The sequence below is a fragment of the Sapajus apella genome, unplaced genomic scaffold (assembly GCF_009761245.1).
Source record: "Sapajus apella isolate SASKATOON/1434 unplaced genomic scaffold, GSC_monkey_1.0 scaffold74, whole genome shotgun sequence".
NCBI lineage: Eukaryota > Metazoa > Chordata > Mammalia > Primates > Cebidae > Sapajus > Sapajus apella.
Genome location: NW_022437014.1, coordinates 2887590 through 2913320, shown reverse-complemented (window position 1 = coordinate 2913320; position 25731 = coordinate 2887590). Strand labels below are relative to the sequence as shown.

General features: G+C 37.2%; 1 protein-coding gene across 1 annotated transcript in view; it reads right to left on the bottom strand.

The window, feature by feature from the left end:
* The window catches only part of GPR137C (G protein-coupled receptor 137C), an 83577-nt gene that overhangs the window by 15683 nt on the left and 42163 nt on the right, over positions 1-25731 (bottom strand). Inside the window, exon 3 of the mRNA XM_032251076.1 lies at positions 25180-25408. Within this exon, the coding sequence (XP_032106967.1) occupies positions 25180-25408 (229 nt within the window). The remainder of the gene's footprint in view (positions 1-25179; positions 25409-25731) is intronic.

Sequence of the window (25731 nt, the reverse complement as noted above, 5' to 3'; positions counted from 1 at the left end):
TGTATTTTCCTTCAAACCCTTGAGCATATTATAAATGCTTTGTCTCATAAATCCAAAATCTAGGTTATCCTGGTGGTGGTGGCGTTGTCTCCATTGCCTTTTGAGTTTTGATTTTTGCTCCTGAGTATGAGTTATATGTTTCCTGTTTTTTCATATATTTGGTAACTTTGTCCTGGACATTGTGAAGGACATATTTTAGAGTCTCAATTCTGCTATGTTCTTCTGAAAAACATTGATTTTTGATTATTTTAGCAAACAATTAACTTGGCTGAACTGAAATCCCAAACTCTGTCTCTCATACATAGGTCACCTGAAATCTCAGTTCAATTCCTTTATCCTTAATTGTGCTGTTTGGAGCCTGTCTTTCATGTGTGTAGTTCAGGTAACAAGATAAAAACTTGACAGACTTTATAATAAAAGTTGGGGCTTCTTCTATTTGGTGTCTTCTTTCTAAGATTTTCAAGTCACTTTACATCCGCTGTAGTGACTACAATTTTATCTTTTGATTTTCAAGCCAATGTAACAGTGGATTTCTCTTCAACTTTTGGCTGCCCCAAGAATGGGATCTTCTCTCAGGCTAGAAGTTGTAAAAAACAGGAAACTCACTCAGTGTCATTTTCTTCTTTTAAGTGGTTGCTCTCCATTTGCCTTCAGTGCTTTTTTATACTTTGTCCAGAATTTATGATTGCTAATCTGTGGAAGGCTGGTCCATTAGGAGCAATCTTAGCCATTACCAAACACAGAACCCGGCAGGTATTTTTTTTTTTTTTTTCAAATCATCTTACAAATACTATTTCCATTTTGAAATTAAGATGCCAAACTCAGCATTAAAAACAAGAAAACAAAGTAGAATTAATAAATTTAAAAACATGTCTTGATAATTATAAGGGCTACACAGTTTGACAAATAGTTTCACACTGCTAACTCACAATGAAACGCAATCTCTGGCTCCTATAACCCTGACATTATGGCTTTTACTGGGTTGGCTATCTGGCCATGGAAAAATTAAAAAATTCTGAAAATGCTAGATCATACAGTAAAAGGGTCTAGAAGCACAGGGAAGAAAACTGCTTAGGCTTAGGAAAGGATAGAAGATATAAACCTAAGTGTAAGTAGGGATTTTTCAAATGGGACAAGGTTTTCAGGGTCAGCTCCGCCATGTAAGAGGAAGTAAGACTTGGAGTACAACAACTGCAGTAGCTCGGGCAGGAAACTAAAGAAGCTCCACAGCTTAAGAAGGATAAAGTAAATCTCAGCAACTCAAGAGAGAAGTTACAGTATTAGGAAAAATATTACATACTAAAATATTAGGAAGGTGGCAATCATATCTATTACAGGGAATAATGTGATCTGAATTTTTCTACCATCACCCTCTCCAAATTCTAGTTAAGTGCTATTTCAAGATGCTGGAAGAGACATAATAATATTTTAGCCTGTTTCTTTAGTTATGGCCTAAGTTACCATAAACCACTGCATTAGCCGTATAGTACTACTTGGCCTGTATGAAAGATAAGAAACATCATTTGATTGAATGTTACTGTGTCTCTAAAAGAGGCTGATGCTGTCTCCTATCCCAGTATGTTAAATGGTAAGGATCACAGATTGAGTGAACACAAAACAGAAAGGTTTATATAAGAATTAAAACTGTTAGAAATTCAGGAGGGAGTGAGAAAATGTATTATCTGCAAACAGCTGACTGTGCTGGCAGACAAGCTGATCTTGAGTACCAATGATTCCTTTTACATGCTTATCCAGATATAAAGTTGTACACGTCCCTGGCCAGATATATAAGCCTAAAAGCTTAACTTTTATTCCTACCCATTCTTTGAGTGGTCTTTCATACAAAGAATCCCAACTTGCTATCTCAGGGACTACGCATCTAACTGGTTTGAACCTTTTTATGCTGATGAATTATTTTGTCTTTTAAAAGTGACATGTCGGCCGGGCGCGGTGGCTCACGCCTGTAATCCCAGCACTTTGGGAGGCCGAGGCGGGTGGATCATGAGGTCAAGAGATGGAGACCATCCTGGTCAACATGGTGAAACCCCGTCTCTACTAAAACTACAAAAAATTAGCTGGGCATGGTGGCGCGTGCCTGTAATCCCAACTACTCAGGAGGCTGAGGCAGGAGAATTGCCTGAACCTAGGAGGCGGAGGTTGCCATGAGCCGAGATCGTGCCATTGCACTCCAGCCTGGGTAACAAGAGTGAAACTCCGTCTCAAAAAAAAAAAAAAAAAAAAAAAAAAAAAAGTGACATGTCTTCTATATTCTTATAATTGCTTTTATTTTTTCTGAAATAAAATAATGTTAGAAAAAATGTTAGAATAAAAATAACTCTATTAGCATGCATTTTAATATTAAAAGTTATAATTCTGATAAAAAGTAAATGTGTCCCAAACGTTCTACAAATGAAGGCAAAGCAAACAGCAAAAAAAAAAAAAACAACAAAAACCTAATCAGAGAGAAAAAGACAAATACTGACAATCATGGTAATAAATGGAAACTATTTGAGTTGCCCTATAAAAAGGGGTGTTCATTAATAATTAAACTCCATAAAACTTTGCCTACGTTAGTGAGGCACACTTAAAATGTTAGTAATAGACAAAAAGTTAAAAGGCAGTATTCAGTCTATCATCTCAATGCAAATAAAGGAAAACTGAGATTGCAGCAAAAGATGAGATTTTAGAACAAAAATAACCACCAAAAAGGCCATTTCATATTTGTTCCAAAAATTTCTAAGAAAAATTACTTAAATATTCGATGAAATGTAATCTATCAGATACATCAAATCTTATCAGAATCAAAATGGAGTAGAACATAAATCATGTAGAGTTAAGCAAAGTTAAAATATTCTAACAGGGAATCCTGTTCTTCAGTAATTCTTTTTTTTTTTTTTTTCAGTGACTGCTCCTTTTGAGGATTTGATTATTATACAGGACCCCTCTCCAGTCAAATTTTGCCAACATTTTCATGCGTTCAGAAACTCTTTGAAGTTTGGTTACACCCCCTAATTACATGAATACATAATAAATAACATTTATAAGCAATTTTTTAGTGATAGACATTATACCAGGTACTTTATGTATTTTTAAATTTAATCCTTACAACAACCTTATAACGTATGTACTGCTCCTATCCTCATAGCATCCCATGGCAGCACTATCATTATCTCCATTTTGCAGATCAGGAAAGTGAAGCTTAAAGATGCTGCAATTTGACTAAGATCACACAGCCAATAAGCAGCAGAGCTGAAATTTACATCCTTATCGCTCTGATCCTAAATTTCCATATTTTTGTTTGTTTGCTTGTTTGTTTGAGACGGAGGAAGTCTCGCTCTGTTGCTTAGGCTAGAGTGCAGTGGTATAATCTTAGCTCACTGCAACCTCCGCCTCCTGGGCAGTTCTGCCTCAGCCTCCTGAGAAGCTGGGATTACAGGCATGCACCACCACGCCCAGCTAACTTTTATATTTTTAGTAGAAATGGGGTTTCACCATGTTGGCTAGGCTGGTCTTGAACTCCTGACCTCAAGTGATCCATCTGCCTCAGTTTCCTAAAGTGCTGGGATTATAGGCATTAGTCCCCACACCCGGCCAGTTTCCATCTTTTAATCACTGTAATACACTCTCTTTAAAGTCTTTCCATATTAATTTCAAATTGAAATACCTGACAAAAAAATATAAGGTATATCTGATTCTGTTTTTTATTTATACCACTCTCACTGCACAAGAGAACTTGAAGCAATTACAGAGATATACAGAAAATAAAAATATATAGAAATGTATGTGTGTGTGTATGTGAGGGGGTGGTGGGTAAGAAAGTGAGATGAAACTAGAGGTAGAACCAGTACCAAAAATAGGTATTATAAGGTCAACTATGGTTGACAGAAGTGAGCCACATGTTTGCCTTTGAACACAGCAGCCAGAGGAAAGAAGGATTTAACCAATATCAGTTTCAGGTACTGAATATGAGCAAAGTATCTTTTCTGGAGACACTGTGTAGATAATATCCTCAACAATATTATACAATTATGGCTTTAAAATACTTTTAAGAAATTTTACAAATATGTTGATGTAGGCCGAAGTATGGTGTCAAAGTGGAGATCAGAAAAGATGACTCTATCTAGGATACAATGTAGTCTTGGTACAAAACTTCAAAGATCTGGATTGGTCTGAGCATAAAATGGAATATGTGGGTAAATGGATAGAAATGGACCGCATATTCTTCAGTTCATCTTTCTGGCAACTAAACTTCTGAATTTGACAGCTGAGAGTTTATTTTCTCTGACAAGAATCTGGAATACAGAAATTCTACATTATTTAGTAGGTCAGATTCCATGCATGGACAATCAAGCAAAGGGTAAAATTTATAATTTCATATGGAAAATAAGTAACCTAAAGATAACACGGTTGCATGTGCCTCATGCAACCGTGCCTCATGCCTGGAATCCCAGCACTTTGGGAGGCTGAGGCAGGCAGATCACATGAGGCCAGGAGTTTGAGACTAGCCTGGTCAACATGGTAAAACCCTATCTGTACTAAAAATACAAAAATTAGCCTGCGTGGTGGCTCATGCCTGTAATCCTAGATACTCAGGGGGCCAAGGCACAAGAATCCTTTGAACCCAGGTGGTGGAAGTTGCAGTGAACTGAGATTGGACCTCCAGCCTGGGAGACAGACCAAGACCATGTCTCAAAAAAAAAAAAAAAAAAAAAAAAAAAATATATATATATATATATATATATATCTGTGAATTTTAGGCTTTTTTTCCAAGGTGAGCTGAAGGAAGACCTGTAACTATAATTTCTAACTCATACTGATGTATAAATACGCAATGTTTGAGACCGGGCTGAAATCCAAACAGAAATTTTCTTTATTTTTGTTAAATAGTAAGTGTTGCTACAACATTCCAAGATTATGGAAAGCTGCCAACGCAGTGTTTCAGAAAACATATTGCTCTAAATACCTGTAGTAGTTTACAAAAAGATGAATTAAATGTCTATACAAGGACACTGACATGGAAGTAGCAACCTTAAATACACAAGAAAGTAAAAAAATGAAAGAGTAGAAATAAACTATTCAAATTTATAATAACTAGTATTTAAAAAGCAAGTGACAGATTGAAAAAGAATCAAATCATAGCCCTGTTTCAGTTGCTTAATGAATACACATTTTAAAAAATAGCAGGATACAAAAATCAACATACACAAATCAGTAGCATTTCTACATGCCAACAGTGAACAATCTGAAAAAGAAATCAAACCAGTAATCCCATTTATAACAGCTACAAATAAAATTAAATATCTACAAATTAACTAAAGAAGTAAAAGATCTCTACAATGAAAACTGTAAGTCACGATGAAAGGAACTGAAGAGGACACCAAAAAAATGGAATGATATTTTATGTTCATGAATTGGAAGAATCAGTATTGTTGAAATGCCCATACTACCCAAAGCAATCTACAGATTCAATGCAATAACTATTAAAATGCCAATGACATTCCTCACAGAAATGAAAAAAAAAAAAAAAAAAAAAAACAAAAAAAAAAAAAAAAAAAAAAAAAACCTAAAAATTATATGGAAACAGAAAAGACCCAAAATTGCCAAAGCCATCCTCAGCAAAAAGAACAAAACTGGAGGAATCACATTACTTGGCTTCGAATTATAGTACAGAGCTTTAGTATCCTAAACAGCATGGTACTGACATAAAAACAGATACATAAACTAGTAAAACAGAATAGAGAACCCAGAAACCAATCTACAAACCTACAGTGAACTCATTTTTGACAAAGGTGCCAAGAACATACACTGGGGAAAAGGTAGTTTCTTCAATAAATGGTGCTTGGAAAACTGGATATACATATGCAGAAGAATGAAACTATACCCTATCTCTTGCCACATGAAAACATTACATCAAAATGAATTAAAGACTTAACCTAAGACCTCAAGCTATGAAACTACCACAACAAAGTATTGGGGAAACTCTCTAAGACATTGGTCTGGGCCAAAGTTTCTTGAGTGATACTCTACAAGCACTAGCAATCGAAGCAAAAATGGTTGGATCACATCATATCAAGTTAAAAAGCTTCTGCACAGTTAAGAAAGTAAAGAGACAACCCACAGAAAGAAATAAAATATTTGCAAACTACCCATCTGACAACGGATTAACAACCAAAATATATAAGAAGCTCAAAAAACTCTATAGGAAAAAAATCTAATAATTTGATTTAAAAATGGGAAGCTGGGCATGGTGGCTCATGCCTGTAATCCCAGTGCTTTCAGAGGTCAAGTCAGAAAGATAGCTTAAGACTGAGTTTGAGGCCAGACTGGGGAACATTGCAAGAACTTGTCTCTACAAAAAATCAAAAATTAGTAGGGTATGATGGTGTGCGTCTCTAGTCCCAGCTTCTCAGGAAGCTGAGGTGGGAGGATTGCTTGAGCCCGGATGGTTGAGGCTGCAGTGAGCTGTAACTGCACCACTGCACTCCAGCCTGGGCAACAAAGTGAGACCCTGTCTCGAAAAAAGAAAAAAATAAAATAAAAATGGTCAAAAGCTTTGAATAGGTAATTGTGAAAAGAGGACTTACAAATGGCAAACGAGAATATGAAAAAGTGCTCATGGCTCATGCCTGCAATCCCAGCCCTTTGGAAGGCCGAGATGGGCAGACTGCTTGAGCTCAGGAGTTTTGAGACCAGCCTGAGTGACACAGTGAAACATTATCTCTATAAAAAGTACAAAAATTAGCCATGTGTGGTAGTGCATGCCTGTGGTACCAGCTACTTGGAGACTGAAGTGGGAGGACTGCTTGAGCCCAGGAGGTTGAGGCTGCAGGGAGCCGAGACAGCACCACAGCACTCTAGCCTGGGGAGAAAAGAGCGAAATTCTGTCTAAAAAAAAAAAAAAAAAAAAAAAAGTGCTCAACATCATTTATTATCAGAGAAATAAAAATCAAAACTACAATGAGGTATAATCCCCATCCCAGTCAAATGGGCTTTTATTCAAAAAACAGGTAATAACAAATACTGGTGAGGTTGTTAGGAGAAAAGAAAGCTTGGACACTGTTGGTGGGAATGTAAATTATTACAATCTCTACAGAGAATGGTTTGGAGGCTCCTCAAAAAACGAAAAACAGAGCTACCATACAATCCGGCAATCCCAAATGCTGATTATATACTGAAAAAAAAAAAAAAAAGGAAATCAGTATATCAAAGAGATATCTGCACTCCCATGTCTGTTGCAGCACTGTCTACACAGCCAAGATTTCCAAGCAACCTAAATGTCCATCAATGGAAGAATAGATAAAGAAATGTAGTACTGCTGGGCATGATGGCTCATGCCTGTAATCCCAGCACTTTGGGAGGCTCAGGCGGGCAGACCATGAGGTCAGGAGTTCCAGATCAGCCTGGCCAATATGGTGAAACCCTGTCTCTACTAAAATTACAAAAATTAGCTGGGCATGGTGGTGTGCACCTGTAGTCCCAGCTACTCAGGAGACTGAGGCAGGGGAATTGCTTGAACCTGGGAGGCGGAGGTTGCAGTGAGCTGAGACTGTGCTACTGCACTCCAGCCTGGGCGACAGAGCAAGACTCTGTCTCAAAAAAAAAAAAAAAAAAAAGTTGTACTTATACACAACGGAGAGTACTATTCAGCCATAAAAAGAATGACATCCTGTAACCTGCAACAACGTGGACGGAACTGGAGATCATCATGTTCAATAATATATACTAGGTACAGAAAGGCAAACATTGCATGTTCTCACTTATTTGTTGGAGCTAAAAATCAAAACAATTGAACTCATGGAGATAGAGAGTAGAAGGATGATTACCAGAGGCTGGGAAGGGTAGTGGAAGGGTTGGAGAGGCGTGGGGGTGGTTAATGGGTGCAAAAGTAGTTAGAAAGAATGAATAAGACATAGTATTTGATAGCACAAAAGAGTGACTATAATCAATAATAATTGTGTATTCTAAAATAAAAGTATAATTGAACTCTTTGCAACACAAAGGTTAAATACTTGAAGGGACAGATATTCCATTTCCATAATGTGATTATTATGCTTCTCATGCTTGTATCACAAATACCTTATATACCCTATAAATATATACAACTAGATGTGCATTTCTCTAATGACCAGGGATGATAAGCATTTTTTCATATGTTTGTTGGCCTCATATATGTCTTCTTTTGAAAAGTGTCTGTTCATATCCTTCACCCACTTTTGAATGGTTTTTTTTTTTTCCTTGTAAATCTGTTTTAGTTCTTTGTAGATTTTGGGTATAAGTCCTTTGTCATATGGGTAGATTGCAAAAAAATTTTCCCTTTCTGTTGCTTGTTGGTTCACTCCAATGATTGTTTCTTTTGCTGTGCAGAAGCTCTGGAGTTTAATTAGATCCCATTTGTCTATTTTGGCTTTTGTTGCCAATGCTTTTGGTGTTTTAGTCATGAAGTCCTTGCCTATGCCTATGTCCTGAATGGTTTTGCCTAGGTTTTCTTCTAAAGTTTTTATGGTGTTAGGTCTTATATTTAAGCTTTAATCTATCTGGAGTTAATTTTAGTCTAAGGTGTCAGGGAGGGGTCCAGTTTCTGCTTTCTGCACATGGCTAGCCAGTTTTCCCAACACCATTTATTTAACAGGGAATCCTTTCCCCATTGCTTTTGTCAGGTTTGTCAAAGATCAAATGGTTGTAGATGTGTGGCGTTGCCTCCGAGGCCTCTGTTCTGTTCCATTGGTCTATATCTCTGTTTTGCTACCAGTACCAAGCTGTTTTGATTACTGTAGACTTGTAGTATAGTTTGAAGTCCGGTAGTGTGCTGCCTCCTGCTTTGTTCTTTTTGCTTAGACTTGACTTGGCTATGTGGGCTCTCTTTTGGTTCCAAATGAAGTTTAAGGTGGTTTTTTCCAGTTCTGTGAAGAAAGTCACTGGTAGCTTGATGGGGATAGCATTGAATCTGTGTATTACTTTGAGCAGTATGGCCATTTTCATGATATTGATTCTTCCCAACCATGAGCATGGAATGTTTCTCCATCTGTTTGTGTCCTCTCTTATTTCGTTGAGCAGTGGTTTGTAGTTCTCCTTGAAGAGGTCCTTTTTACATCCTTTGTTAGTTGTTTTCCTAGGTATTTTATTCTCTTTGTAGCAATTGTGAATGGCAGTTCGTTCTTGATTTGGCTCTCTTTAAGTCTGCTATTGGAGTATAGGAATGCTTGTGATTTTTGCACATTGATTTTGTATCCTGAGACTTTGCTGAAATTGCTTATCAGTTTCAGGAGATTTTGGGCTGAGATGATGGGGTCTTCTAAATATACAATCACGTCATCTGCAAATAGAGACAATTTGACTTCCTCCTTTCTAATTGAATGCCCTTTATTTCTTTTTCTTGCTGACTGCTCTGGCTAGAACTCCCAATATTATATTGAATAGGAGTGGTGAGAGAGGGCATCCTTGTCTAGTGCCATATTTCAAAGGGAATGCTTCCAGTTTTTGCCCATTCAGTATGAAATTGGCTGTGGGTTTGTTGTAAATAGCTTTTATTATTTTGAGATATGTTCCATCGATAACTAGTTTATTGAGAGTTTTTAGCATAAAGGACTGTTGAATTTTGTCGAAGGTCTTCTCTGCATCTATTGAGATAATCATGTGGTTTTTGTCTTTGATTCTGTTTATGTGGTGAATTACGTTTACAGACTTGCACATGTTGGACCAGCCTTGCATCCCCAGGATGAAGCCTACTTGATTGTGATGGATAAGCTTTTTGATGTACTGTTGAAATCGGTTTGCCAGTATTTTATTGAAGACTTTTGCATCAGTGTTCATCATGGATACTGCCCTGAAGTTTTCCTTTCTTGTTGAGTCTCTGCCAGGTTTTGGTATCAGGATGATGTTGGTCTCATAAAATGATTTGGGGAAGATTCCTGCTTTTTGAACTGTTTGGAATAGTTTCAGAATGAGTGGTACCAGCTCCTCTTTGCATGTCTGATAGAATTCGGCTGTGAACCCATCTGGACCAGAGTTTTTTTTTTGGTTGGTAAGCTATTAATTGCTGCCTCAACTTCAGCCCTTGTTATTGGTCTATTCAGGGTTTTGACTTCTTCCTGGTTTAGCCTTGGGAGGATGTAAGTGTCTAAGAATTTATCAATTTCTTCCAGGTTTACTGGTTTATGTGCATAGAATTGTTTAATCTCTGATGGTGGTTTGCATTTCTGTGGAATCTGTGGTGATATCCCCTTTATCATTTTTTATTGCATCTATTTGATTATTCTCTCTTTTCTATTACTCTGGCTACTGCTCTATTTTGTTGATCTTTTCAAAAAATCAGCTTCTGGATTTATCGATTTTTTGAAGGGTTTTTTTTTGTGTCTCTATCTCCTTCAGTTCTGCTCTGATCTTAGTTATTTCTTGTCTTCTGCTAGCTTTTGAGTTTTTTTGATCTTGCTCCTCTAGCTCTTTCAATTTTGATGATAGGGTGTCGATTTTAGATCTTTCCTTTCTTCTCATGTGGGCATTTATTCCTATAAATTTTCCTCTAAATACTGCTTTAAATGTGTCCCAGAGATTCTGGTACGTTGTGTCTTCATTCTCATTGGTTTCAAAGAACATCTTTATTTCTGCCTTCATTTCATTGTTTATCCAGTCAACATTCAAGAGTCAGTTGTTCAGTTTCCATAAAGTTTCCTGAGTTACTTTCTGAATTCTAAGTTCTAATTTGATTGCACTGTTGTCTGAGACACTGTTATGATTTCTGTTCTTTTGCATTTGCTGAGGAGTGATTTACTTCTAATTACGTGGTCAATTTTAGAGTAGGTGTGATGTGGTGCCGAGAAGAATGTATATTCTGTGGATTTGGGGTTCAGAGTTCTGTAAATGTCTGTAAGGTTTGCTTTGTCCAGGTCTGAGTTCAAGTCCTGGATATCCTTGTTAATTTTGTCTCACTGATCTAATATTGACAGTGGAGTGTTAAAGTCTCCCACTTTAACACTGTGTGGGAGTCCAAGTCTCTTTCTAAGTCATTAAGAACTTGCTTTATGTATCTGGGTGCTCCTGTGTTGGACGCCTATATATTTAGGATCGTTAGTTCTTCTTTTTGCATTGGTCCTTTTACCATTATGTAATGCCCTCCTTTGTCTCTTTTGATCTTTGTTGGTTTAAAGTCTATTTTATCAGAGACCAGGATTGGAACTCCTGCTTTTTTTTGCTCTCCATTTGCTTGGTAGATCTTCCTCCATCCCTTTATTTTGAGCCTACGTGTATCCTTGCATGTGAGATGGGTTTCCTGGATACAGCACACTGATGGGTTTTGACTTTTTATCCAATTTGCCAGTCTGTGTCTTTTGATTGGGGCATTTAACCCATTTACATTTAAGGTTAATATTGTTATGTGTGAATCTGATCCTGCCATTTTGATAGTAGCTGGTTGTTTTGCCCATTAGTTGATGCAGTTTCTTCCATAGATGCTCTTTACTATTTGGTACGTTTTTGGAGTGGCTGGTACGGATTGTTCCCTTCTATGTTTAGTGCTTCCTTCAGGAGCTTTTGTAAAGCAGGGCTGGTGGTGATGAAATCTCTGAGCAATTCCTTGTTCAAAAAGGATTTCTCCTTTGCTTATGAAGCTTTGTTTGGCTGGATATAAAATTCTGGGTTGAAAGTTCCTTTCTTTAAGGATGTTGAATATTGGTCCCCACTCTCTACTGGCTTGTTTTTCCTGAGAGATCTGCTGTGAGTCTGATGGGCTTCCCTTTGTGGGTAACCTAACCTTTCTCTCTGGCTGCACTTAGCATTTTTTCCTTCATTTCAACCCTAGTGAATGTGACGATTATGTGCCTTGGGGTTGCTCTTCTTGGGGAATATCTCTGTGGTGGTCTCTGTATTTCCTGGACTTGAATCTTGGCCTGACTTGCTAGGTTGGGGAAGTACTCCTGGATAATAACCTGAAGAGTGTTTTCCAGCTTGGATTCATCCTCTCTGTCACATTCAGGTACACCTATCACACGTAGATTATGTCTTCACATAATCCCATATTTCTTGGAGGCTTTGTTCATTTCTTTTTACTCTTTTTTCTCTAATCTTGCCTTCTCATTTTATTTCATTGAGTTGATCGTCAGTCTCCGATATCCTTTCTTCTGCTTGGTCGATTCGGCTATTGAAACTTGTGTATGCTTTGCGAAGTTCTTATGTTGTTTTTCAGTTCCATCAATTCATTTATATACCTCTCTAAGCTATTTATTCTTGTTAGCATTTCATCAAACCTTTATTCAAGGTTCTTAGTTTCTTTGCATTGGGTTAGAACATAATCTTTTAGCTCAGAGAAGTTTGTTATTACCCACTTTCTGGAACCTGCTCTATCAATTCATCAGACTTATTCTCCATTCAGCCTTGTTCCCTTGCTGGTGAGGAGTTGTGATCCCTTGGAAGAGGAGAGGCGTTCTGGTTTTGGGTATTTTTATCCTTTTTGCACTGGTTTCTTTCCATCTTTGTGGATTTATCTACCTGTGGTCTTTGTGGTTGATAACTTTCAGGTGGGGTCTCTGAGTGGATGTCCTTTTTGTTGCTGATGAAGTTCTTTCTTTGTTTCTTAGTTTTCTTTCTAAGTCAGGCCCTGCTGCTGTAGGACTGCTGGAGGTCCATTCCAGACCCTGCTTGCCTGGGGATCACCGGACGTGGCTGCAGAACAGTAAGGGTTGCTGCCAATTTCTTCTTCTGTTACCTGTGTCCCAGAAGGATACCCATCAGATGTCAGCCTGAACTCTCATATAAGTTGTCTCTTTGGTTATATGGGGGTGAGGGAGCTGCTTGAGGAGACAGTTTGTTCCTTATAGGAGCTCAAGTGCTGAGCTGTGAGCCCCATTGTTCTGTTCAGAGGTGCTGGGGAGGTACGTTTAAGTCTGCTGCAGCAGAACTCATAGCTGCCTGTTTTTCCGAGGTGCTCTGTCCCGGGAAGGTGGGGCTTTATTTATAAGCTCCTGTCATTCTGCTGCCTTTTTTCAGAGATGCCCTGCCCAGCAAGGAGGTGGCCTAGTCACAGTCTCCCAGCAGAGGCATTGCTGAGCTGCCGTGGTCTCTGCCCAGCTGGTGTGTGAACTTCCTTGCAGTTTTGTTTATAGGGGTATAGTCAGAACTGCCTCAGTAATGGCGGTCTGCCTCAGTAACAGCTGACTGCCTCGATAATGGCGGACTGCTTCGGTAATTGCAGCCTGCCTCAGAAATGGTGGACTGCCTCAGTAGTGGTGGACTGCCCCGGTAATGGCAGACACCCTTCATCCCCAGAGGGGGACCATCCCAGGTCCAGCTGTGCTTGCTGTGAAACTCTCATTCCAGAGTGTTTTAGACTGCCGGTGTTTGTGGGGGTGGGACCAGCTGAGCCAGATCACCTGGCTCCCTCTACCAGCCCCTTTTTTTTTCAGTTAAACAGGTGACTCTGTCTCCCAGGTGTTCCAGGCACCAGTTGAAATGGCACCTGGATTTGTGTGAGTTTTTGTGTGGAGACCGGCTGCCCCAACTGAAACAGCCATGCTGGAGACTCATGGAGCTTTTCTGCCCAGGAATCTCCTGGTCCGTGGGCAGTAAAAATTCATTTGGAAATGCGGTGATCACTCACCCTCTGCGTTTTCACTGGGAACTGCAATCCAGAGCTGTTCCTATTCAGCCATCATCTTCCCTTTTTGTTTAAATTAAATAGAACCAGTTTCTGTTGCATGCAATCAAGAACCCCAAATGGTACAGGCTATGGGGAGAAAAGTAAGGATAGGTATTCAAAGAGCATTTAAAATCCATTCTTATTTTAGTACTCTCTCAGATAACAGCTTCTGTCCTCTGGTTTGCTGGGAGATCATCACTCCCTGATCTGGTAGTGCCAATTCACAGCCTCATTCTCAAATTCCACAAATCCCTCCATCAGCTCCACTGCTTTTAAAGATACAGAAAATGTTCAAAGACACAGTATACCATCAAGTGACTTTTTAGGTAACTTTCACAATTCACCTCCCAAAATGACACCTTTTAGTGACAAAGTAATAAATGTTTGAAGTACTATGTAAATATTGAATGTATTCATGCAAAAGATAATGTTATACAGTATACTTCCTAACTGTCCTACATGAGAAATTATTGCTCTCACTACTGAGTTGTCATTAGTTTTATAGTTTATATATAGAGATGTATATTTATTCACAGTTTATCTAATATCAATATTTAATAGATGCATATTCACATTTCTGTATGTATAAACTATAAAAATAATTTACACATATAGAAATGTGAATAATTATGCATCTATTAGATAAATGTAAACGAAAACTTTTAAGGCATATCAATGAAAAAACCAAAACAAATAAAATTTAGACCCAAATATTGATGGAGCAGAGGAAAGAAGGTATACTTTTATATTGATGATAGCATTATAAATTGATTTATTCTTTTGATTTTGCCATATTATGGCAAAATCCAAAAAGAATTTAGATGAAATAATGTTATTAATAGGCAAACAAACATATCCATGTAAATTAAAACCTATATAAAAATACATACCTAAAAGTTTATAAGTAAACACAGGGTGACGTAAATGGAGTCAATCCATGGTGGTTACTAGCAGAGACCTGTGATCAGACTTGAGTTTGAATCCTGGTTCAACTATGTGTCATTCAACATATTTATTGGTTCAATTTGCTCTTAATACAATCCAGTAGTGGAGGCTTATTTGGTTACTAGGGTAAAGCTACTCTGGCAAAGACTATATACAAGCACAGAATGTATTTATTCAACAAATATTTACTGAATACCTACTACAGTTGTCCCCCCTTTACCCAGAGGGTATTTGGTAAAGTATATATAGGGTTTGCTACTATATATACTTTTTTCTTATTCATACACACTTATAATAAAATTTAATTTATAAATTAGGCATAGTAAGAGATTAACAACAATAAGAAAATGGAACAATTATAACAATATACTGTAATAAAAGTTATGTGAATGAGGTCTCTCAAAATATTTTATTGTTCTGTACTAACCTATTTTCAGACTGACATTGACTGCAGTAACTGAAACCATGGAAAGGAAACTTGAGATAGGGGAGACTACCCTTATTTTCACTTCACTAAAATATACCAGGCATTATTTTAGAAAAGGACTAAATAATTAGTAAGACACATAAGAGCGCTCCTTTCCTAGTTTACACTTTAGCAGGGAGGAGTAGAAAATAAATATAAAAGTAAATAAAGAAATAATTTTCGCTACCGATAAACGCTGTGAAGATAACAAAAGGGGGTGACAGATGTAGTAATCCGACTGGAGGGTATGTTAGTTGGGTAATTATGAAGAGCAACTTTGAAAAAGTAACTGAGGCCTGAATGCAAAAAAAATATCACATGGGTACCTGTAGAAAACGCAATTCGGGCAGAGGGAACAAAATATACAATACGAAGACTATATGGATGGATAAACTTAGTATATGTTTTGTGGTGAGAAGCTGGGGAACAAAAAGCCAATGCGGCTAGAAAAGGAAGAGGAGAGTTAATAGTGGCAGGGGAATCAGAAAAACAGGCAGAGTCCAGGTCTTACATGCCATAGAAGTCACACTGCCTTTGCTTCTTAAGCTCCACCTACTCCTGTGTAAATACCTGCCGGGAGGCACACCCATCTGGGCCACTGGGATAGTTTTCTGGACTCAGGTCCCAGGCCGGCATTCCCACACAGCCCCAGTACCTTCCTTGGGTCTTCCCCAGGTCTATCTGGGCCAGAAATTCACATAAACTTCGGAGCCCTCACAAGGCACAGAGCAAACCTAGGCTTAGAGCGTCCTCTAAGTGCTGAGACAGCTGCAGTGGACACAGGCTCAGGAAACACAACAGTCAGTCTGTTTAGAATCCCTGGAAGGCCCTCTGATGAAGGCCAGGCAAAAACAAAGCCAGACTGTGAAAACTAAAATAAAAACGTAACCCCTTGGTGTGTAGACACTGTCATACTTCCACAAGCATCAAGAACATTCAGAGAAATATGACCTCATCACATGGATAAAATTAAGGTACCACTTACCCCAAAGTAATGGATATGTGTGATCTCTCAAAGAATTTTAAATAGTTGTTTTAAAGAAGGTCAATGAACTTCAGGAAATCACAGACTTAATTGTGGAATATATCAAAGAAATTTAAAGCAGAGATTGAAATAATTAAAAACAACAAAGAGAAACTCAGGAGCTGAAAATATGATGAATGAAATGAAAAATGCAATAGGGAGCAACAGCAGCAGAACTGGTTAAACAGAACAATCAGTGAGCTTGAAAACAGACTATTTGAAAATACAAAGACGAGAAAAAAGAAAAAAAAGAAATGAAGAAAGCTTATGGATCTGTGGGCCAACATAAAAAAAGCAAGGATTTGGGTTATTGGTGTTAGGTAGGGAACTGAGAAAGACTAAAAGACAATCATATGAAAAATAATAACTACAATTTACCAAGATATAGGCAATATAAAAATGCAAATTGTGACATCAAACATTCAAAATGTGTAGAAGAGAATGGAGTTTATGTGTACAGAATTCTGTGTTTCTTTTTTCTTCTTTTTGTGATCAAAGTAAAGTTGTTAACAATCTTAAATAAACTGTTATAACTACAAAATATTTTTGTAAGCCTCATGGTAACCACAAAGCAAAAATCTGTAACAGATACACTAAAAATAAAAACAATAGATTAAAACAAACTGCCAGAAAAATCACTTAACCACAAAGGAAGACAGTAAAAAAAGACTAAAGGAAAAGAAGAATTAGAAAACAAGTAACAGAATGGCAGTAACTCCTGACCTATCAATAATAACATTAAGCGTAAATGGATTAAACTAATTAAAAGACATAAGAGGGGCTGAATGGATTAAAACACAAGATCTAACTATATGTTGCACACAAGAAAATCACTTCACCTGTAAAGACACACATAAAATGAAAGTAAGGGGACAGAAAAAGATATTTCATGGAAATGGAAACCAAAAAAGGAGTAGGAAAAACTATATTCATATCAGATAAAATAGACTTTGTTTTTTTCTTTTTCTCTTTTTTTGAGACAGAGTCTCACTATGTTGGCATGCCTGGAGTGCACTGGTGTGATCTTGGCTCACTGCAACCTCCACCTCCTGTGCTCAAGCAATTCTTGTGCCTCAACCTTCCAAGCAGCTGGGATTATAGGCATGCACCACCATGCCCAGCTAATTTCTGTATTTTTAGTAGAGACGAGGTTTCACCATGTTGGCCAGGCTGGTCTTGAACTCCTGAGCCAAGCTGTCTGCCCACTTGGCCTCCTGAAGTGCTGGGATTATAGGTGTGAGCCACTGCACTCAGCCAGATAAAATAGATTTTAAGTCAAAAATTGTAAAAAGAGACAAAGGTCAATATACAAAGGTGTCAACTGAGCAAAAAGACATAAGAATAGTAAATACATGCACATCAAACCCCAGAACACCCAAATATATGAAGCAAATATTATTAGTAATGTTAAAGAGAGAGATAAACTGCAATACAGTAGCAGTATGGAACTTCAACATCCCACTTTTAGCAACAGACAGATCATCCAGGCAGAAAATCAACAAAGAAACGTTGGAGTTAAATTATACTCTAAACCAACTAGCCCTAACAGACATCCATGAAACATTTCATCCAACTGCTGCAGAATACACATTTTTCTTATCAGTACCAAAAACATTCTCCAGAATAAACCATATGTTACATCACAAAATAAGTCTCAACAAATTAAACAAAGTCAAATCATATCAATATCTTTTCTGGCTACGACAGAATAAAACTAGAAATTAGTAACAGGAGGAACTTCTGAACTGTAAAAATACATGGAAATTAAACAACATCTTCCTGAATGATCAATGGCTCAATGAATAATTAACAAGAAAATTTAAGCGTTTCTTGAAAAAACAAAAACGGAAACACAACATACCAGAAACTACAGGATACAGCAAATGCAGTAGCAAGAGGGAAGTTTATAGCAATAAATGCCTCAATCAAAAAAATAGATTTCAAATAAACAATCTAACGATGTACCTCAAGGAACTAGAGAAGCAAGAGCAAACCAAAGCCAAAATTAGTAAAAGGGAAGAAATAATGAAGACTAAAGCAGAAATAAATGAAATTGAGACTTTAAAAAGTACAGAAGAAGAACAAAACAAAAAATGTGTTTTTTGAAAAGACAAATCAACAAATTTTAGCTAGACTAAGAAAAAGAGAAGACCGAAATAACTAAAACCAGGGATGAAAAGGGAAACAATACCAGCCTGGGCAACATAGATCCTGTCTACAAAAAATTTTAAAAATTGGCTGGGTGTGGTGGGACATGCCTGTAGTCCCAGCCTTGGGAGTCTGAGGTGGGAAGATCACTTGAGCATAGGAGGTCGAGGCTGTGGTGAGCTGAGATCACACCACTGCCCACTCCAGTCTGGGTAACACAGCAAGACCCTGTCTCAAAGTAAACAAATAAGTTAAATTAAAAGATAAAAGCAGTGTTCCCATAAAAGAAAAAAGAAAAAGGGAAATATTATAATAGATACCACAGAAATGCAAGAAATAATTAGAGATTATTATGAACTACATGCCAACAAATTGGAAAACTTGGAAGAAAACGGTAAGTTCCTGAACACATATAACCTACCATGATTGAATGATGAAGAAAACCTGAACAGATCAATAATGAGTAAGAATTTACAGTAATAAGGTCTCCCATCAAAGAAAAGCCCAGGACCTTATGGCCTCACAACTAAATTCTACCAAAAAAAAATTTTTTTTTTTTTTGAGACGGAGTTTCACTCATGTTACCCAGGCTGGAGTGCAATGGCGCGATCTCGGCTCACCGCAACCTCCGCCTCCTGGGTTCAGGCAATTCTCCTGCCTCAGCCTCCTGAGTAGCTGGGATTACAGGCACGCACCACCATGCCCAGCTAATTTTTTGTATTTTTGGTAGAGACGGGGTTTCACCATGTTGACCAGGATGGTCTCGATCTCTTGACCTCGTGATCCACCCGCCTCGGCCTCCCAAAGTGCTGGGATTACAGGCTTGAGCCACCGCGCCCGGCCCTCTACCAAAATTTTAAAGAAGAACTAATACCAATTCTGCTCAAATGATTTCAAAAAATTGAAGAGGAGGGAATACTTCCAAACTCATTCTATGAGGCCAGCATTAATTATCCTGATACCAAAACCAGACAAAGAGACAAACAACAACAAAAAACGCTACAGGCCAACATCTCTGATCAACATAGTTGCAAACAACCTTGACAAAACACTGGCAGACAGAATTCAAAAACACACTGAAAAGATCATTCACCATGATCAAGTGGATTCATCCCAGGAATGCAAGGATGGTTCCATGTACACAAATCAACAAATGTGATATACTGCAGCAACAGAAGCAAAGACAAAAACTATGTGTTCATTTCAGCAGATGCTTAAAAAGCATTCAATAAAATTCAACATCCTTTCATGATAAAAGCTCTCAAAAAATACAGTACAGAACATACCTCAACGAGATAAAGTCTAAATATGATAAACACACAGCTAATATTACACTGAATGGGGAAAAACTGAAAGTGTTTCCACTAAAACCTGGAACAACATAAGGATGACCTCTTTCACCACTCATATGCAACACAGTACTTTAAGTCTAAGCCAGAGCAGTTAGGCAAGAGAAGGAAATAAAGGGCATCCAGACTGAAAAGGAAAACATCAAATTAATCCTTGTTACAGATGACATGATCTCATATTTTGAAAAACTTAAAAGACTCCACAAAAAAACTATTAGAAATGATAAATGATCAATAAAGTTAAAGGATACAAAGTCAACATACAAAAATCAGCAACATTTCTATATGCTAACAGTGATCAATTTGAAAAAGAAATCAAGAAATCAATCGCCTTTATAACAGCTACTAAAAAAAATGCCTACTAATAAATTAAACATAAGAAGTAAAAGATCTCTACAATGAAAATCATGAAATATTGAGGAAATTAAAGAGGACACAAAAAGTGGAAAGACATCCCATGCTCATGAATTGGAAGAATCAATACTGTGAAAATTCCTTTTTTAAAAAAATATTGTGAAAATTTCTATACTACCCAAAGTGATCTACAGATTCAATGCAATCTGTCAAAATACTGATTACATTCTTTACAGAAAAAAAAAAAATCCTAAAATTGGTATGGAACCACAAAAGACCCTGAATAGCTAAAGCAATCCTGAGTAAAAAGAACGAAATTGGAAGCATCACAATATTTGATTTTAAATTATACTGCAAAGCTATCCAAAACAGCATGGTACTGGCATAAAAACACACACACAGACCAGTGGAACAGAACAGAGAACCCAGAAATAAATCTACGCACTTACAGTCAACTTATTTTTGACAAAGGTGCCAAGAGCATACACTGGAGGGAAGTCACAATCTCAATAAATGGTGCTGGGAAAACTGGATATCCATATGCAGAGGAATTAAAGAGCCCCACCTTTCACCATGTACAAAAATCAACTCAAAATGGATTAAAAACATAAATGTAAGACCTGAAACTATGAAAGTACCAGAAGAAAACATTGGAGAAATGCTCCAGGACCTTCATCTGGGCAAATATTTTTTGGGTAAGACCTGAAAAGCAAAAGTAACCAAAGTAGTAATAGACAAATAGGATTACATCAGGCTAAAAAGCTCCTGCGCAGCAAAGGAAACAATTAACAAAGTGAAGTGACAACCTACAGAATGGGAGTAAATATTTACAAGTTATCCATCTGACAAGGGATTAATAACCAGAATATATAAGGAACTTAATCAATAGCAAAAAGATAATCAAACTAAAATGGGCAAAATACCTGAACAGACATCTCTAAAAAGCAGTCATACAAATGGTCAACAGTTAAATGAAAAAAACTCAACATCACCAATCATCAGGGAAATGCAAATCAAAACCACAACGGGTTATCATTTCACCCATTAGAATGGTTATCATCAAAAAGACAAAAAAAAAAGTGCTGGCAGAGATGTGGAGAAAGGTGAATGCTTGTACACTGTTGATGGGAATGTAAAGTAGGACAACTGTTATAAAAAACAGTATGAGGCTGGGCACAGTGGCTTATGCCTATAATCCCAGCACTTTAGGGATTTGAGGTGGATGGATCACTTCAGATCAGGAGTTCGAGAGCAGACTGACCAACATAGCGAAACCCCAGCTCTACTAAAATTAATAAAAGGCTGGGTGTGGTGGCTCATGCCTGTAATCCCAGCACTTTGGGAGGATGAGGTAGGTAGATCACCTGAGGTCCAGAGTTCGAGACCAGCCTGGCCAATATGTCGAAACCCCATCTCTATTAAAAACACAAAAATTAGCCAGGCATGGTGGTGGGTGCCTGTAGTTTCAGCTAGTTGGGAGGCTGAGGCAGGAGAATTGCTTGAACCCAGGAAGCAGAGGTTGCAGTGAGCCGAGATAGCACCGCTGCACTCCAGCCTGGGCGACAGAGCAAGACTTCACCTCAAAAACAAAACAAAACAAAACCCAAAAAACAAACAAACAAAAATTAGCCAGGTGTGGTGGTGGGCACCTGTAATCCCAGCTACTCAGGAGGCTGAGGCAGGAGAATTACTTGAACCTGGGAGGTAGAGGTTGCAGGGAGCTAACGGTGTGCCACTATACACCAGCCTGGGCAACAGACCGAGGCTCCGTCTCAAAAACAAACCAACCAACCCAAAAAACAGTATGGAAGTTCCTTGAAAAACTAAAAATAGAACTACCATATGATCCAGAAATCTCACTGCTGGGTAGGTATCCAAGAGAAAGGAAATCACTATGTCAAAGAGACAGCTGCAACTCCTTTATTTATTGTAGCACTATTCATATTAGCCAAGATATAGAATCAACCTAAGTGTCCATCAACAGATAGATGAATGAATAAAGAAAATGTGGTATATGTATACAATGAACCATTACATGGGCATAAAAAGAATGAAATCCTGTCATTTGAAGCAACATCGATGGACCTGGAGTTCATTATGTTAAGTAAAATAAGCCAGGCACAGAAAGACAAATATACTTGTCCTCGCTCATATGTGGGAGCTAAAAAAGTGGATCTCATGGAGGTATAGTAGAATGATGGTTACTAGAGGCTGAAAAAGGAAGAGTGGTGGGGGAGGATGAAGAGAAGTTGGCTGATGAGTACAAAAATACAGTTGGATAGAAGGAATAAATTCTAGTATTCAACTGTTCATTAAGGAAATTATAGTGAATAACAATTTATTATATGTTTCAAAATAACTAGAAAGAACTGTAATATTCCCAACACAAAGAAAATATAAATGTTTGAGGCAATGATATCCCAATTACTCTGATTTGATTATTATATATTGTTTGCATTGTAGCAAAATATCACAAGTACCCCCAAAATATGTACAATTGACATGTCAGTTAAAAAATACAAAAAAATTAGATTGTACATACAAATCCCACCTTGTATAAACTGGTAAGTGCCCCAAGAGAAATAAATAAAATTTGAAGATAACTCAGATAGTGGGAGTTATTTCCAAATTTTATTTTGGAGTTGGGGGAGAAGGGATCAAATTGTGTTCATAAAAAGGGGAAAGATTAAGTGAAGTCTTTAAAGTTGGATAAGATATGAACAATCTGGTAGAGATGTGTAGGAGTAGGAAGGCTGTTCCTGATTAATAAAACAGCCTAAGGATATAGAGATAGAGGGCACCCTGTGTGTCATTTGAAAATATGAAAGGTAAGATTGGTTGAGACAAATTACAGAGGATCTTATTATCACAGAACATGTAAAAGAAGGAAGGAATAATAAAAAGAGGATGACAGAAAACCAAAAGCCTGAACTTTAAGGAAATGCTCTTAAAGACAGCAAGAAACAGCGTCAGTTTGATGGTGAAAAAGTACCAAAGGTATTCAGAGAGAGGGAGAGAGAAAAAAAAAAAAGAAAAAAGGAAGTGAAAGAGGTAGATGTTAACACTTGTTCACTGAATAAAAGGAATGACTATTACCGTACACTTCTACAGAACTCAAAAGCCAAAAATGAGTCTAGTGATTTTACAAGTAGAACATGAAAGCAAGATGACATACTCTTTTTTTTTTTTTTTGAGATGCAGTTTTGATTTTGTTGCCCAGGTTGGAGCGCAATGATGTGATCTTGGCTCACTGCAACCTCTGCCTTTTGGGTTCAAGTGATTCTCCTGTCTCAGCCTCCCGAGTAGCTGGGACTACAGGTGCATGTCACCACACCTGGCTAATTTTTGCATTTTTAGTAGACAGGAGGTTTTACCATGTTGGCCAGGGTGGTCTTGATCTCTTGACCTCGTGATCTGCCTGCCTCGACCTCCCAAAGTGCTGGGATTACAGGTGTGAGCTACCTCGCCCAGCCGACATGCTATTTGAATACAGAAGTTTATAATATAGTTAGGAAGACTGGGAACTACTTAACATTACAATATTAACAAATCATCTAGCATGTCATCTACTTTTATAGGTGAACATGACTAAACATGTATATCTGTAGTATTCCTGGATAATTCTGAATCCATGCAGCTTTTAAATTTAAAACTTTAATTAAACAATAAGTAAATCCCTTTCATATGATAGTAAGGGAACAGTGTTTGAATAATTCTGGAGGATTTATTAAATGAAATTTTCTTCTCAGATTGGTGACTTTATTCAGAGTATTATCTATTTCAAAGCAAGTAAAAAACCAAATTTAGCAATACACGAAGTATCTAGAGAAGAAGCACTTGAAATTCAACATCTGTTTATGCTTTATCCCTAGACAAGCAAGAGGTATGAATTCTATAGTGATGTTAGTATCCTGAGTAAAGATGCTGTTGCTCCTACCAATAGATTATGAACCATAACTGTGACAGTTTTATTCTTAACAGTCAAACCAAAGACCAAATTAGCTAGAATATTTAAATGTTAGAAAGAAACTGGAATAGAAATTTAATAAAATAATTTCCCAGGTAAGATTAATAGGTTTGAAAGTCTGATTTTCTTTGTCTCTTCTTTCTCTCTTTATATATATATACATATACATATATATACACACATATAGTATTTTCTCCAGCATTCCACTGAAATATGTTTCAAAAGTAAAATTAAAATCTCTGCCTACATTTAAAGTACAAGTTGGTTAACCATATACTTAATTATAGTACCTTACTTTACCAGGACTATATTAAGAACAATGACAATATAGAAGCTTAAAAATATTTCAGAGGACTGTTTTAAGTGGCTAACATACTACCTCAATTTATTATTGTGAATAGGCTATGATGTTAAATTAAAGCAAGAAAGCAAGCTCTTCTGTGAATGTGATTGTAAAAATGTTTGTATGTACATACTCACACCCCAATATCCACATATCTACCCCCTCACACTCAATGCCACACATAAACTGTGATGACCAATTTTCTACCCAACCACATCGTCAATCAACAATGGTAGAAACTTCCAAGTTTCTTTGTGATGGGTTAGTATCTGGCTTCTGTTTGTTGATCCAAAGTGTACGGAAAGGAGATGCAAGGCATTTACAAATTTTGCTACACAATTAGTTGTTTCAAATATCATACAGACTTCATATTATTGGGTGAAGTCAACATTTTCTTAGCTTTATACAAATAAGAACAACTTTTACCTATATGACATCTTAATATTGCTAACCCTGCCACCCTTACTGGGCAAAATCTTAAGATGATAATGTGGCTTTATATTATAGACTATTTTTGATCCATTCATGTATATTCTGATTTATTTCATGTGATGAGCCTCCAATGCAGTCACAGAAAATACAATATGCTTATTGTATTATTTCTTTTCTTTAAACTGTTATTAAGGACCAAATACTGAATAGCTTTTAATTTCTAGTGATTATTCTTTCATGCTCAAAGTGTAACTGTCACTCAGAATATTTTTTAAAAAAGCAATATGCCTGTAGTCTCAGCTACTTGAGAAGATGAGGCAGAAGATCACTTGAGCCCAAAAGCTGACTCAAGGCTCTACTGCACAGTGATTACGTCTGTGAATAGCTATTGCACTCCAGCCTGAGTAATATGGCGAGACCCCATTTCAAATAAAATAGCAATTTAAACTTTCCATTAAAATGTGATTTGTAGGATAAGAATTTGAAATTAGATGTTTAAGTGCCCATTTAAGAAATACACTTACCTTTGATTCGAGGTAGACATTTGCTGATGACATTTTTGTAATTTTGCATATGTAACTAACTAAAGAGATGGCACAAAGAATAAACAGGCTATCATTAATTAATGCTCGAACAAACACAGTCCATTTCAACTGATTTTCTGGGACATCTCCATGAACTAGCATTGCACAAGTCAAGTTCACCACTAAAAAGACAAGGCTTGCCAATATAAAGCCCAAATGCAGTAGAACTCTGAAAGAAAAAAAGTATATAGATGGTTATATAACTATTAAGAAATTAAATTTTGAATTAGTGTGTTACTTTAGTTACAATAATTTCTTCAGTTTGAAATCTTTATAATTTCATTAAAAGGAATTTTAATAATCTCTCAGAGTTACTTGAGCTATCTTTGCTGTTATAAAATTGTATCTAGATTATTTAAGAATGGCATAGATTTTTTTTTTTTTTTTTTTTTTTTTTGTATCGGGTTTCCCACCAGTTTCCCACGCTTGTGGTCAATGGAGCAATCTTCGGCTCTTGCAACCCCCCCACCCCGGGTTCAGGCCATTTTCCTT